The sequence below is a fragment of the Callionymus lyra genome, chromosome 9 (assembly GCF_982586985.1).
Source record: "Callionymus lyra chromosome 9, fCalLyr1.hap1.1, whole genome shotgun sequence".
Taxonomy (NCBI): domain Eukaryota; kingdom Metazoa; phylum Chordata; class Actinopteri; order Syngnathiformes; family Callionymidae; genus Callionymus; species Callionymus lyra.
The window spans coordinates 6,683,126-6,697,814 of NC_141826.1; the positions used below are offsets into that span (position 1 = coordinate 6,683,126).

General features: G+C 37.0%; 1 protein-coding gene across 1 annotated transcript; it reads right to left on the reverse strand.

Annotated features, from left to right (window-relative positions):
- Positions 1-2,729: 2,729 nt before the first annotated feature.
- fbxo38 (F-box protein 38) lies at positions 2,730-13,840 on the reverse strand. The gene is made up of 21 exons (XM_087799132.1): positions 13,705-13,840; positions 13,203-13,434; positions 11,987-12,120; positions 11,637-11,800; positions 11,119-11,284; positions 10,775-11,050; positions 10,589-10,682; positions 9,888-10,018; positions 9,635-9,805; positions 9,421-9,563; positions 8,601-8,793; positions 8,236-8,421; positions 8,016-8,156; positions 6,684-7,319; positions 5,794-5,894; positions 5,256-5,358; positions 4,764-4,930; positions 4,488-4,633; positions 3,905-4,008; positions 3,719-3,832; positions 2,730-3,637 (listed from the first exon to the last, which is right to left on the reverse strand). The coding sequence occupies exons 2-21, from the start codon at positions 13,334-13,336 to the stop codon at positions 3,459-3,461; spliced, it is 3,483 nt and encodes a 1,160-aa protein (XP_087655258.1). The 5' UTR covers positions 13,337-13,434; positions 13,705-13,840; the 3' UTR covers positions 2,730-3,458.
- Positions 13,841-14,689: the final 849 nt, after the last annotated feature.

Consider the following 14,689-nt stretch of genomic DNA (forward strand, 5'->3'; position numbering starts at 1 on the left):
CAAAGTCCTCAGACTTATTTACAAATTCACAAACTATGGAAACAAATGAACAAAATTGTGAAACCAACTTACAATCTCCCGAAACAAATCTAAAATAAAATATTTTTGTATAAGATTTGAAACATAGTTTATAAATATGTTTCAGAGTTAAGATTTTTGTTAAATAGTTTTTGAATGTCTATTAATCATTTGTATATTTGTTACAAAAGTTTGTAAATTTGTTTCAATAGTTTGTACATTTGTTTCAATAATTTGTACTTTTGTTAAATAATCTGTAAACATTTCCCAATAGTCTGTACTAATGTTTCAACAGTTTGAAAATTTGTTTCAATGGTTTGTATTTTTGTTAAATATTTTTAAGAGTTTAGAATCTTTTTAATAGTTTGTAAAAATGTTCTTCAGAGTTTTTAAATCTTTCGCAATAATTTGTACTTTTGTTTTTTTGTTGGCAATTTGGTTAAATAATTTGTAAATGTGTTTTTAATACTTTGCCCTTGTGTTTCACAATTTACAAAGATTTTCCAATAGTTTTTACTTATGTTTCAAAAGTTTGTAAATTTGTTTTAATAGTTTTTACTTGTATTAAATAGTTTGTAATTTCGTTTCAGAGTTTAGAGTCTTTTTAATATTTTGTGAATTTGTTTCAATAATTGGCTATTTTGTTAAATCATTTATTAATTTGTTTCAATACTTTGTACATTTGTTTCTCTATTTTGTAAATTTGTTGTTAAATAGTTTGTAAATTTGTATCAAAATAAGGATATTTATTTCAATAGTTTTTTTTTTGGTTTGTTAAATACCTGTATTTTCATTTCAACGTGCTAGCTCTGAATTGCTATATTTAATTTGTTTTAAATTGTGCATTTTGAGGGAAACACTTTGAAAAGATTATTTATGAATCCATGTTTCATCTGTCAGACGAGATGTCACTCTTTCTTCTGGTTATTGAAGAGGTGAGCTGAACATCACTGAACATCACTCCTCTGTCCTCCTGATGTTGGTGCAGATTGGAGATTAGCGTTTGAAGAAATAACCGACCAAGACTCTTTTGCCTTTGTGTCTTAATAAGGTAATGTTTGGAGATGGTTCACTGTTTACAGCAGCTGACATGACGGCTTGATGGAACACACGTGCACACACATGCTCATGCACACACACACACACACACACACTCGTCCTGAAAGGAGGCGTGGTTTGCCTCATATGGACTGCTGTCCTGCTGAAGTGAATTACCTGAATAAACACGTCTGATCCTCTAGTTCTTGAGGAACACGAGAGTGAAGAACTTTTGACTAATGAGCAGCACATTCAGCTTCAGCTTTAACAAAGGAACAAAAAAAAATTACTTTTGTCATCCATTGTTTTTTACTCAACAATATCTGAGGAGAAGAGAGAGATCGACTCACTAGAATAATGATCTAGTGAATGTCTTTTAAAGTTCTGAGAAAAGCAATTGAAAAGATGGATGTATACGAATAAGTGAATAAGTGGCTCCATCAGACCTGAGCAGATGCTTTTCTACTCCTTTACATTCTGCTGTATTTACCACTGAAGTGTTACCTTTAGTTTCCAGAAGCAGGGCTGAATATTGCTGGGGTTTTGTCTAAATCATTTAAAAAGAAAAAGAAAAAACATCAGGTCTACGTGAAAAGTATTATTTAATTGAAACAGAAACTGTAAAGTTAATATAAAAAAATATATAAAAAAGACTATCCTTAAGTGATGATCTTTGAAATTGACTTTGATATTGAACCGAATGCTGGAGCAAAGATATTGGGAAGAACTTTCAAAATGTCTTGATGGTAAATGTGTTCCAGAGGTTTTTTGAGGAGGGAGACGTGAGGAGTCGGCAGACACTGTGCAGTCACAGGAAGTCGCTAGAATCAGTTTACATTCACTGATGGCAGACTGTGTGTGTGAATGTGTGTGTGTCTATATAGCCGTTCTTCAACTTGTCTAAGCAGGAAGAGCCGAGATTAGTTGATCCTGAATTAGAACAGTGTGTTCAGGTGTCTCTTGGGGTCTGGATTGTTTCTTTTAACTTCTCCAACTGTATTTTCTTGGCGAAGGTTTTTCATCACAGGAAACAAACTCCCTCCTTTTATTCCAAAGCATTATTCCGTTGAACAGCATTTAGTGCTTTGTTTCACATCACCTGGACATTGTGTTCTATGAAGCTTCATATCATCACAAATTGATGCTGCTATAACCTGCAGGTATTTCAGGCGCTGGTTTTTCTTTGCATTGCTCAGTGTCTTTGCTCATGAACAGAAGTTCTACTTATTTAGTGGGACACAGACCTGAGCAACACATCCTCACTAGCTACGAAAGTGAGTAGTCAAGAGAAGAAATGATCAGATTCTTTCAAACTTTGTTTACCCTTTTAACTCGTTTTTTTTTACTTTAATTTTGAACCAAAGTTATTTCTCTTATGCATTTCAAGTGTTTCAGGATTCTGATTTATTTTGCCATGTGATCATTTCCTGCTTGTGATTAGCCAAGATACTGCTATAAAGGGTTGATTTTAACATGCACCTCCAGCAGGAAGTGATTAGTATGAAGATGTTTCCCACAAAATATAATACATTTATTTAATGCAACACATTTTTGTGGCTTTTAAATACTCTCCTACACACAGTGATTATCATTATTAAAAAAATGGACGGGCTATAACTAGATAATTAAATGAGAATTATGCATGAATTATGAGTTAAATCAAGCATTAGAAATGTTCTGAAACCTCCAACTTTATTTTTCACAGTGAGAAATAATCTTGCTCTTTTCTTATAAACATATAAACAGCTGAAGCCTCCAAGACTCGTGTCAGGCATCCTGAAAAAAACAATCTGTCGACACTCGCTTCTGAACTAACTCTCATGTACAAGGCGGTCAAATGAACATTCAGTTGTACTTGTGTGTGTTTAGCAGGATGATCGCATCACAGAGCGGCAAAGTGCGGCAGCGAGGTGTCAGGAAGAGGTCTGAATAATGACGTGTACGGATTGAGCTCATGATGCTCATAAAACAACAGATTGTGGGTTTATCCATAATTATATCTGCAAGAAATGGGTTGAAGCAGTCTTGAGAGCACTGTGTGCTCTGGCTGAGATTATATATCGAGTTTGATCAGGTCCAGGTTTGTGTCCCTTGATATGAAAAGTGTCGAGGGACACATATGAGAGGGGCCAAGTGTGAGTAGTGCATGGTTGGCTTCAGTAGAAACTGTATGGAAGCTGAAAAGGGGACAAAACTCAGGTTGGACTTTCTTTAGGTGTAGACTGAGCTGAAAAAGTATGGGATAGCACAAAACCCACGTACCAAAAAATAATAAAAATAAGAGAAATGTTCTTTGGATGTTGTTTTGCAGAAAGTGCCCCTAAATCCTACAGCTTTTTCTTTGGCAGCCCCCCGCCCCTGTGCCTGTGGACAGCAACTGCTGCTGCTTCGACTGGAAGAATTTAGATGTAGTCGTCATCTACTGGCTCTCCAGCCGTGTCACAGTGATGGAGGAAGAGCACCACCACCCTCTGGAACACACCCCTCTTGTTCTGCCTCAGCTCAGAGATCTCCTCCCCGATGGTCTCCATGCATATGTCGGCAGACAGCTGGCCTTTCCGCCGTGGTGCGTAGATGGTGGCTGCGGCACAAAACATTAGAGCTCGCGTCAGATCGTGTCTCTGGTGCTTGAGACACTGAAATGATTTAACGCTCCACTTACTGTTGTCGTCGTCCTCAAAGTCGTAGCGAGCGTAGCTGTTAGGATCGGCTGCTCTCAGCGTCCTCAACCAAGGAAAGTCTGTAATCATGCTGTAGGGGGCGCCGTCAACAACACCTGAAAAACATTTATTTTATAAATAGATGCGCAAAAATGAAAGAGAGAAATGGGTGACATCTGAGGTCATACCCTCCAGCGTGTAGATGTCTCGTCCCCATGGGTACTTTGGAAACTTTTTCACATCCTCCTCTGTGCGGGTGGCCTCGGGGAAGAACTCGTACTTGATCAGTTCCCTGTTAATATATTAATCTTTTCATTCAAGTTCAGATTTCCGTCTCATGATTGCACATCTTATCAGGAGGGAGAGCTAAAATATCTTCAGTGTCCATAACACTGCTCCAGCTTGAGGGTTTTTTGACAGACCTTGTTTTCATAGCGAGTCTGAGGCCAAGCCCGGCCAGTGGAGCCAGACGTTATGAATCTAGTTCTGTCACCGGTTTCTTCCAAAAAAGGGGCGTTAAATTCTGTTCTTTCAGACTCTGTTTAAAAGTGGTTTGATAAATAATGGATGGACTTTCATGTTTACATGCTTCAGGCTCGCCTTTGTCTTTTGATATTTTCCTTCCCCCTCAACAGTGGACTTGTTGACCTACTTGTGCAGCCAGTCCTGTTCATTTTACAATTACATCCTATACATCTTCAATGTTAATAGGTCTCTACACAGAAAGATATTGAAGTGCTGAATGAATCAAGTGGATGTTGATGAACTCACTGGCTGATGTTGGCGATGGTGTCCATCCAGCTGCGAATGCGAACCTTGTTGCGTATGTTTGGTGTGTTGCTGAATTCATGTACGATAGCGATGTGATACGGGTAGGGTCCCTGAAAAAGCTGGCGCTCCAATGCTACGGAGTCAATCTGAGGACAGAACACAACTTTGTCAACAGTAGATCAAACTTCTGATCTTTCCTTCTTCATTTCTGGGGTGATTTGAATTCTTCTGGTTGTATGAATTGAATTTTTGCAGCTGTGATGCTGAATCACTGACCTGGTGCATAGGTCGCATGTAGATGATGCGATTCCTTTCCGGGGGCATCCTTAAAATTTGATCCAGGACTTGTTCCATGTCTAGCTTTTTACACTGAGCATAATCAAATCGGTTGACGATGGGAGCGTTTTCCACCCGCAGCTGCTTCAGCACCCGACACCTGGTGGCTGTGTGGAAAGATAAACTTATGATCTACTTGGTATATGGTAATAGAAAAAAAATTGTGTAGATGATTGTATTTTCCATTTGTCTGCAACTGTTTTTAATATAAAAATGATATTTTCTATCCGTTACCATACAGAACTTTGTGTAGACCTGATGTTTTGGGGAGGTTTTTTTTCTAATTATATAGACAAAAGAACAGTAATATTCAGCACTGCAGGTGGAAGCTAATGTTTCAAGGCAACACTTGGGACTCAAATTCAGCAAAATGTAAATGACTGTTTCTGTTGACGTTTTGATTGACAGCAGCAGATTACACAAGAACGTTACCATGAATGAACATCATCTTGGGGCAGTCTTTGAGGATCAGGTCTGTGATTCCACAGTTGGTGAGAGTGATGCCCACCAGGTTTTTACTCTTCAGAGACAAAACCTGTGAAAAAGATTTAATAAAAAAAATGAAATACTGATGCATGATTAATTAACTTATACAAGACTTAAAACAACTATTTTTAAGTCAACAACATACTACTTCTATGGCACAAAACGGCCCTAACTGTGTTGCCTCAGCCCGCTCCACATTTCACAATGTCTTGTTAAGTCATAATGTATCATAAAGATGTTAAAACAATTGACTAAACCAAAACACACAACCATTAAAGAAAATAATAAAATGGGATTAACAATTACCCTTACTTGGAAACAAAACAGAGTTACAAAACCATAATAGTTGCACATAGTTGTTCTGTACATAATAGTTTTTGTTTGATGCCTTCTATTCTTAAGCAAACATAAACATCTACAACTTAATACACGAGTTATGAGAATGCCCTTTTCACCTAATTAATCTTGGCCATTCATTCTGTACCTGAACGTGGTCGTCTTCCGTCACTGGATCTGATGTACTGGTTGATTTGTCAGCCATTCTTTTTCTCCTTGTTGACGGTCGAGGCCTTGTTCTTGTAAGATCTATAAAAGAGATATGAATGAATAATGAATGCTCGTTAATTCATGATAAATGTGGGGGTTAGAAGTGAGAATAGCTCTTAATTACAGTACAAAAGCTGGGGCCTATACCAGTCTCATCAGGCGAGAGGCGGGGGACACCCTGGACAGGACACCAGTATGTCACAGGACACATAAAGTACCTCAGGACAAACACTCATATGTCAATATACTTAAATTATTTAAAAGGGAAGAATCCAAAACTAAATGTTTAAAAAAAAACTCTTAGATCAGATAACTGTAGGTCAACAATATTTTATCAAAACAAGTTGACCTAATTAAGGCCTATGCGGTGTGCTGCTTAAGTGACTCAAACTACAAAGTGGCAGTCAATTAGAACTATACTATACAGATGAAATATGTAGTTCAAAATAAAGACTCATATATGCTTTAACACAAGGTATTACCTTTAACAGACACTTTTATGCTGCAAGTATATCATTTAAAACAAGTTATGCTTGTCAAAGACATGCATTTAAATAGAAACATTTACTTCAGACCATGTCTTGCACAACAAGAGGTTTAAATACAAGTTAAGCACACCAGCACTATCTATTAATCTATTGTTTCTCCATTAGCTTCAGCAAACATTAGTTATGAGGAGTTTTGGTTGTTTTTCTTCTTGATGCATTGTTTTTTCCTTCTTCATCTACACATCATATCCACCTCTGTGTTCAAGTTCATTCTATCCATCCATCCATCCATCCATCTATGTTTTGGGTCTAAAACTACCCCAATGCTGTAGAGGGTTACCTGTCTCAGGCACCAAGGACACCAAGGACATTCGAGTGCATGATCGCGTTAGTGGTCGTCTGGGAGGTATGTCCTCTTCCTGAGGAGACTGTAAACCATTTGCAAGGTGGTCTCCAGCTGAACGTCCAGCCTCACTTTGGTTTAAGGTGGGATTCACTTGAAAATCTCTTGAGCAGGGGGCACCTGTCCGTGTGTCAGGCTGACCATGTATGCCATGATTTGTCCTTCCACTTCTTGAATCTCTATAATTAGATTGTCTGTAGATTGTTGTAGCAGCAGAGTATCTTCCACAATCGGCCACAGGCCTGGGCATGTATGATCCAGCTCTGCCTACGCATGTAGTCACTGGTCTGACGGCTGTCCTTGCTGCTTCGCCACTGATGCCGGAGCTAATCCCTGAACTTAGAGTGTCGGAGCTGGGCTTACTACCGTCCTTCCCCATCTCGGTGCCGGCTCCCTTATTGCAACTCCTTTTGTTCTCTGCTGCAGCCTTCATGTCCGCCTTTATCTGCTCACTGGTCACCTGGCAGCTCTTCTCACAGCTCGCTGACACCGGGATCTCCATCGGACCCTTCGCTTCATCTCCAGGAAGGGTTAGACTGTTGTTATTCCGTCTCAGAGGGGTCTTCCCTTTACCTGCAAAAAGACATGAAAACACCACATTAACGACATTAACAATTTGAAATTAAAGTTAGGATCAATCTAATCTTGGATTAATTTACAGATTCCTTGCTAATCCTGGTGCAAATCCGATTTAAAATTTGGAGTTTCTTTTTAGCAATAAAATGGATTTTAATTTTCCTGGTAATGTTTGTTTTTGATAAGTTCAATAAAAAAAATGTTCCTCTAAAATCCAGTAAATTCATATAGCTTATCTTCAAAAATATATTTTCAACAACATGACTGTGGTCTAAATAAGTAAAAACAACAATTCAATCGATCTCATTGATGAATTGGAAATGATTAGACTTATAATTCAGTAAAATAATGATCATGCAATTAACTCTTTAAACCACTCTTTAAAATGTTTTGCAAAAAAATAAATATTTTTATATCATTTATTATTTGTTGAAAAAGAAAGGTAAGACTACTCCCAATTTGTACTGTAGTATTTAAGATGTACACATCATACTTTGCATCTTAATAACAATAAACAGTTCAAACCTTACAGACAATAAGACACCGTAAGCAACATCACAACAACAGATAGATGATACATAATAATAGATAGAAGACAAGCAGGAACAGTTTTTCTCAAATTAACCGAGTCAAATATTACTTTATATTGAGGTAAATCTTAAAAGGTAGTACTTTTCCGTTTTTCCTCCTCACCTCCTGTGTAAGGTTGTTGCAAACTGGTAGCTGGAATTAGCCGTGAAGCAAGACCTTCCTCTTCCTCGCTCTCCGAGTCAGACACGACCAAAGGCCGTTTGGGAGCTGCAGGACTTCTTTGTCGGACTAAACCACTTGGACCTAAAGGCAAAACATATCTTATTCCATATTTAAGAAACTGCAAAATTTGAAATCATGTCAATAAATAGCTCAAACAGACCTGCTTGCTCCTCATCTTCAGGGCCTTGCGGCGTTCCCTCAGGGCAGCTTGGTCCTGGAGCCTGGTCAGCAGCCTCTTCTTTCATTTCCACATCTTTTCCTTTCAGGTCAATCTGAGGCTCAACTGCTCTGTTCTCCTCCTCTAGCACCACTTCTTCATCCTCCATCCTGTTCACCTCCACAGGTCCTTTGAAAAGACCCACAATTCAAACATTCACAGGCCTCAAGTCATCACTGGCTTTTGCCGACTGCTGTAGATATATCATCTAAAAGCCTGCCGACCAGTACATAAAATACAGCCTGTAATGGAAACTTTACACAACTTAAATATTAACATATAAATTCTAAAATGATAACAGGATGTACCATTTCTCTGTGGCTGCCTTTGGTTGTTGATGTTGTTAACTGGGGCAGGAGCAGGCGGAAGGTTGGCCTCGTTGTTGTTGTTGTGATGGTGATTGTTGTTGTTGTTGTCATCATTGTTGGTGTTCTGGTTGCTGACCAGAGCTGATGATACACCAATTCCGGTTCCTGCACTAAGACCCACCCGGGCACAGCCCTGTAACAGAAATAATCTTAGTTACCAACCACTCACACCTCATAAATACAAATAAACTCTAAACATGTCACTTTTAGGCTCTCCTTACATACCACATACTATTTTTTATTATTTTAGTTGATAGATCAATACAGAAGAAACAATTGCTTTGAAATAATAATTAAAATTGATCATTACAATTCTTCATTTACCAACGTGATAATATGATATTTCATAAAAACTTTTTTTAAAGCTATAGCTCTCTTACGCATACACTGGAGAATTGTCTTATAGTCTTTGAGTGTACGCTAATGAGTTACATATTGTACTTATTAAAAATATCTTATTTAAAACTTCAGTAAGTAAAATCGGGATTAATAGAATACTATTTCAAATGCTAAAATAACTATTTTACATCTGGTTATTCAGAGGCTTTTAAATTGTCTAAGATTAGGGTTGAAGATAACATGATACTCTGTGTACAAGATAAAAAACATTTCTTTGTGTTCTTGCATTGGCTTAAGTGACACCTCCACATCTTAAAAACAAAGTATTTGATTAGAGACCAACAAATTAAACAAAAAGCCAGTATGGCTGAAGTTTCTTCTTTTTTTATTTGCCACTTCTTTTAAGTCTCGGCAAATTTACCTTAGGTGGTTCTCTAAACATCTGGTCTAGACAGATAAACTCCAGGCTGGGGAGCAGCTCGATGAACTGGGAAAATGACTCCAGTTTAATAGCATGACAGCGAACCAGGGTGAGGTCAGCAAGTCTACTCCAACGGGACTGATCTGAGAACAAACAAGTTCAGTGAGTGAAGATGAATTCTTGGCATGAGCTGTTACCATATTTGGAATTGTACCGGTGATCCACTGGTGAGGGTTATGCAGGTGCGGGCAGTTGTAGATGAGCAAGTATTTGATGTTTGTGAAGACTTCATTCACCACCTTCACGCCAATATCTGTGATGATGCCTGGATTTTCGATGACATCTGCAAGACCGTACTTAACCAGCTCTGAGTGGCTCATTTTACCTGCATGCAGTACACAAAAATGTTCAATGTAATCCCCACAATTATTCCTCCTTTTTTAAATCATCCAAGAGCTTTAACTCACACTGAAGCAGGAATTCATCCACATATCCAAGGTGGAGTGTTTCAAATTGGGGGAACTCTAGCTCAGCCATCTTGAGGGCAGAGAAGACTCCATCTTTGGTGAGAGATGGCTGAATGCGGAGCTCATGAAGTCTGGTTAAAAAGCAATGATAAGCGATTGATTAACTCACAAATAAATGCATACAACATTCAATGACACAATGAGTTGACACAACTCCTCATTGTTTGTTTCTTTTAAACAAACACGCAATTGTCAAATTTGTAAAATATACCTTTTCCTCATCAATTCAATTACATTGAGATTTGTGACAATTTTCAGACTTGACTTTCAAATGTTTTGAAATGATTAAGACTTTTTTTTTCAAGAGAAACAACTTCAATAGTACTTGTGCAAATCTGTATATTTTTAATTGTGATTAATTTCCTAAACATTTTTTACAAATATAATAATTTCATTTTATTATTACCATTTACCATTTGTGTTGGTGTATAGCATAGCTATGCATACTCTTGTGTTTGTTTCCATTTTAGGGCCACTAATTAATTATAAATTCACCAAAATCCATTTTTCATTAAATTATGTCTTAATTTTTACTTATTTCTGGTGCAAATGTTGTTTTTTTTAATTGTTACATACATAGAGTATTCAATTTAAATGATTCAATTGTGATTGGGATTATCTTAGTCCAACAGCGTTCTGACCTGCGAGCAGCAGTAATGACAAGGTAGCCCAAGTCCACCTCAAGGGCATTTTTACAGGCTCCAAAGGCAATGGTGTGAAGATTTCGAAATCCTCCTGTGGTTAAAAGATGATAATAACAATAATTTTGTGAGTGAATAGACAGAAGGGTGTGTACCAACAAAACAAAATTTGAGAACAAGTCTGACCTGATCTCCAGCTGTCTTCTACAACATGCTGAATTAGTCCTCCAAGGAAGGGAACCCTCACCAGCTCCAGCTGCTCAAGATTTCTGGCTGAAGCTAAACCAGTGACCAGAGGGACATACTTGAGGGAGTTGGTTGGGCCAGCGCAGTTTCGCATGACAAAGGTTCTCAGGCTTGCACAGAGGAAGTCTTTAAATGGCTGTGGTTTGGTGAGACGAACCCACTTCATGTAAAGGTGTCGCAGCATAGACACACAAGGGATCTCAGGAACATTTACACCTAAAAATTGGAATGATGGTTAGTCCTACAACACTGGTCCTACCTAACTGGTTGTTTATCTCACTCACCCACTAAGTGTAAAGTTTGGATCTTTGCCGTGACCGGAATGGTCAGCTTGTTCTCGGCAGGAATTGGAAACGCTCCATTACGGTTGCGAAATTTTCCTAGTATGTGGACATGAGGCATGTAATTCCATATAGCCTCCACTAGCTCTAGGTGAGACGTCTCTACCCCCTGAATAAAAATGACATACGTTTAAATTTTTGCATTTGCATTGAATATGGTGATATTTCACAGCACATTTTCCACATTTTGTTATGTAGATATTTAAAATACATCATACTCATACTGTTCACACAAGACCACATTGATAAAATATGAAAAAGATGTTCCGATTGTACATTACTAAAAATAGAACGGAATAATAACATAGACATTATTAAATTAAATCTAATCAAATGCGAAAATTGTGTTCCTCGTGGTCGGAGAGAACAACTGAAAATACTATTTATTAGAATATAACATTTCATACATGTTTTGTTTTGAAAATATAGCCAGCACCCCAACAAAAGATTGCAATTCTGACCAGTAGGCTGGGACAGGCCTGCAGTGCCTCCAGGACGCCAGGAATGCTAAAGGCCTGGTAGCCTCGAACACGCCTTCTCTCCAGGTATCGAGGATGAAGACCATAGAGCTGCTCCAGGTCTGGCATCTTCTTCAAAAGAAGCAGGAAGCTGCTGTCGGTAAAACCTTTGTAGAAGTAGTAAAAAAAAACAGTTCAGATATAGATAGATACACTTTATTAATCCCTCTGGAGATCTCTTTCAGGATTGGGTATGAAGAGATGTATACAGTACAAAATAACTTTGTATATCTGCAAATATAAATATCCAATTTGACAACATTTCATTTTCAGGGCTCAATTATGTCTCTTACCAGAAGGCATGTACTCCCACCAGCGACCAGCACATAAATCTACTACTTTGATGACTCGCAGGTATAGGGTAACTGCTTCTCGGAGCTTCCGGGACAAGAACTCCATACACATGATGTCCTTCATAGGCAGATATCTATAATATATAAAATACAATTTAGGTATAATCATCCAGCCATGGTGTAATTATCTTTACAAATAACCTTTATTTACTTACTAATTAGGAATTATGGGGTTAACAAATGCCACACATCAGATGCAACACACATTAAAAGGAGCAAGCTGGCTCCTTGGTTCGTTGGAGACACTTCTACATACATATGTGTTTATATATATATATATATATATATATATATATATACACAGTACTTTCATATACATACACATATATATTCCACATTTGTTCACACTAAAATGTTGTTTTTAGGTAGGTAGGTAGAGGGATCTCCTTCAGGAAATTGTCTTATCACTTTCATTAATTATCATGAAATTATTATATATTTGATTTATATATATACGTATATAAATATATAATATTTTAAATATTTGATATATAATATATATTATTATATATGAATTATCATGTTTTAATCTTTGAAGGCGAGATGGGATAGTCGGATAGTCTTCAGATAGTCTTCATATTTAATAATGAGATATATAATGAAAAGAATAACAATAATGACAAAATTATTGATCTACTTTACAGTACAGCAAAATAAAATTTAAATGATTTGTTCTAGAAATCAACGAAAGTATCTGTTGCATATATATACTGTATATATACACATACATACATACATTAAACATGAGAGAGATCGTCATATAAATATGAGCAGAACATTAATTGTACATAAAGAATTAGTCTGCGAAGTTTGACAGCAATGCTTGTAAAATAAAATGACGTACATAGAGTCATCAGAAATTAAAGGTCTAAAACCTACAGGACAAAAACAGCATCAAAACTTTAGGGTAATCTTTACAGAGTCCAACTGTCCAGAACTGATCTGCATGTAGAACATATTTCTAGACGGCTAACATTTTTATTTGGCATTTATTATTGTATTAACTCTAAAAATTACTAGTTTTTTGTATGCATCTTCTTCGTAATACTAGCATATTTTGGTTCTTTGCTCATCTCTTTCATCCGAACAATTTTTAATGAATATCACACACATTTTGACCATTTTTACAATACGTGGAGAATCAGGTATATATTACCTAAATATGTGGCAAAGCACTTCATGGGAGAGCTCGTTGATGTAGTCTCTCGACTCACTGGTTCGAAGGAGAAAGTCTCCTCCACTGCCACCAACGGATGGCAGCAGTTTCTGAAGCTTTTTTCTCGGACCCATAACTTCACTGGGTTGGATTGAAGTCACATAAGCACACTTGCTTCGTCATGGACCCGTGGCGCCCCCGAACATCACTCAAAGCTGTGCCCAGACCATCACTTATGGAAAGAGAACATTACTAACACATCATGCTGTAGAAGGCATCCTCCTCAAAGTTATTACACTCATTAATCCTTCTCGCTTTTTTTGGTTAATAAAAGAAATTGGCTAACGTGTTATCACCCGAAGAAACACAGTCAGTATGTCATAGAAGACAACACGGAAATGTGCCCTTAAGTCAACGTGCTAACTAGATAGCCCTATAATGCTAACACAATAACACAACAGAAGCATTGGCAACGTTTTAGTGACATTATTATCCCACCTACCTTTTTACATCTATCGTTACATTCCCGGTAAGTCTTCCACCATTATGGGAAGGACACTATCTCATAAAAGCGTTGTACAGAGGAATGTTGTCTTAACAAGCCAACTTACTAGCCATTCTACAAACGCTTCTCTTCCTCGTCATTCAACAACAATGCAGATCTAAGCGTCACTAGTAAAATAGCGCACCCCTCTGGAGACTCTTCAGTATTGCTTTATTTGAAATAGGAAAATAAAAGATGTAAACACTTTTTTTAAGCGAGGGGAAATGCCAGTTTGGTGTTACTTTAAAAAAATATAATTTACACTTTATCAATTTTTAATTTAAATGAAAAGTATCCAAGGACAAGACCTAGTAGCCCTGTTCAGGTAATTTTCCACATCTACTGCAGATTTACTGCTGGTATATATGATAAATTATCAAGATTTCTGATGATATCAAGCCTAAGTACACAATGATTATTATTATCTTTTTCAAACATGTTTTATTCTGGATTGAAAATAAACAGATACCGAGAAAAACCCAGGTGTCCCAGAAAATCAGAGAAAAGCCTGCACGAATAATTATTAGACTTTCTTTTTCGTGCAGGCTTTTCTCTGATTTTCTATAAAACTTGTGTTTTTCTCAGTGTTATCTTGATCTTTTTAGTATATATTTTTGAGTATTTATTTTGATTGTTTAAGCGCCTTGAGACCCTGGTCTAGAAAAGCCCTATGTAAATACAAATGACTTACTTACTTATAAAAAAAATGAGATCCAAACAAAATAACATACGAGCAAAGATAATAAGATAAAAATGAATAGTAATAATAATAAAATACACATTTGCTGCCGATAATAAAGTGGTCCAACAATAATTATACATATCCAAAGAATGAACGAAGAAAAATCCCATGAATGATCTACTTTTAATCCATTTCATATTTTCAAAATACTTTTTCAATGCGAAACGGAGATTTTCATATTTGGAATGCTCTTTCAAAATC

What these genes read in the sequence shown, in the direction of transcription:
- fbxo38 (XM_087799132.1), bottom strand. Translation starts at nt 13,336, where the DNA reads ATGGGTCCGAGAAAAAAGCTTCAGAAACTGCTGCCATCCGTTGGTGGC. An exon ending in GTCATTACTGCTGCTCGCAG is followed by an intron (nt 10,019 to 10,588) that starts GTCAGAACGCTG and finishes CTTTTTAACCAG; the next exon opens with ACTTCATGAGCTCCGCATTC. An exon ending in AGACATCTACACGCTGGAGG is followed by an intron (nt 3,833 to 3,904) that starts GTATGACCTCAG and finishes AATGTTTTTCAG; the next exon opens with GTGTTGTTGACGGCGCCCCC.